The 1,029-nt window shown below is 33.0% G+C and overlaps 1 protein-coding gene across 1 annotated transcript in view; it reads right to left on the reverse strand.

Annotated features, from left to right (window-relative positions):
* Nucleotides 1-258: 258 nt before the first annotated feature.
* LOC106475146 (putative leucine-rich repeat-containing protein DDB_G0290503) overlaps nt 259-1,029 on the reverse strand; it is a gene marked incomplete at its 3' end in the record, with an annotated part of 24,776 nt that continues 24,005 nt past the window's right edge. Inside the window, exon 8 of the mRNA XM_013935842.2 lies at nt 259-549. Coding sequence (XP_013791296.2) covers nt 259-549 — 291 coding nt within the window. The remainder of the gene's footprint in view (nt 550-1,029) is intronic.

Below are 1,029 nucleotides of genomic sequence, written 5' to 3' on the forward strand. Positions count from 1 at the left end.
TGTTTCAGGTAAGTGTCAGATAACCTCACTTGTTTCAGGTAAGTGTCAGATAACCTCACTTCCTTCATGTAGGTATCATTAACCCCACTTGTTTCAGGTAGGTATCTGACAACTTCACTTATTTCAGGCAAGTATCAGATAACCTCACTTGTTTCAGGTAAGTATCAAATAACCTCACTTGTTTTAGGTAAGTATCACTATTTATATGAACTAACTAAAGTTACAAAATAAATAAAATCGTTAATTTTTTTTACGTACTTGTTCTTGTAACTGCGCGTTAACCTTTATGAGACTTTCTCTCCACTGTTCTTCAATATCTATTTTCTCTATCCTCTGCAACAGTTGTTTTTTCTCTTCCTCTAACTGAGTTATTATATCACATAGTCCCTGCGATCTCTCTGCTCCAACACGCAGTTGTATCAGTTCTTCTTGGAGCAATGTTTTATCTTGTTCTAATGTAGCAATGACATCTTCTTGATTCCTTCGAACGCTGTCCAGATCGGCTAAGTGGGAATTGGAAGCAGAGAGACACTGGCGAAGACGAGTGATCTTAATTGGGATTTGGTTTGAAAAATAGCTGATTTCAGTTGAACGGTAAACTTCAACAATGTTAATAAAACAAGAACATCCTTTTATTGTAAAAAGTAAACGTTAATTATGTGAAAAATAAGAGAAGTCGAGAATATTCGTTACTATTAAACAGAATCTCTTAACTTAGTAACACTTCATTTTTTAAAATCAAATATGTATACATAAGTTGTTAATTTGATTTGAGAATTGCGTTTAGTGTTCACTTTAATTCCACGAAAGATTGACTTTAAAAGTAAACTTGTTTATTTTAGTGTAGTATGTGTGAAATATTTTTATACTAGGCTACATTCCATCATTGTTAAATGTTTAATGTCCTGCATTGTTCTAGAGCAGCCATCACATTAGAGTTTTGTGAATATACAAAACATTCCTTGAAGTTGAGAAAGTTACAGACAACGTTTCGAAAATCAACATTTTTATACTAGGCTACATTCCATC

The sequence above is a fragment of the Limulus polyphemus genome, unplaced genomic scaffold (assembly GCF_000517525.1).
Source record: "Limulus polyphemus unplaced genomic scaffold, Limulus_polyphemus-2.1.2 Scaffold8144, whole genome shotgun sequence".
NCBI lineage: Eukaryota > Metazoa > Arthropoda > Merostomata > Xiphosura > Limulidae > Limulus > Limulus polyphemus.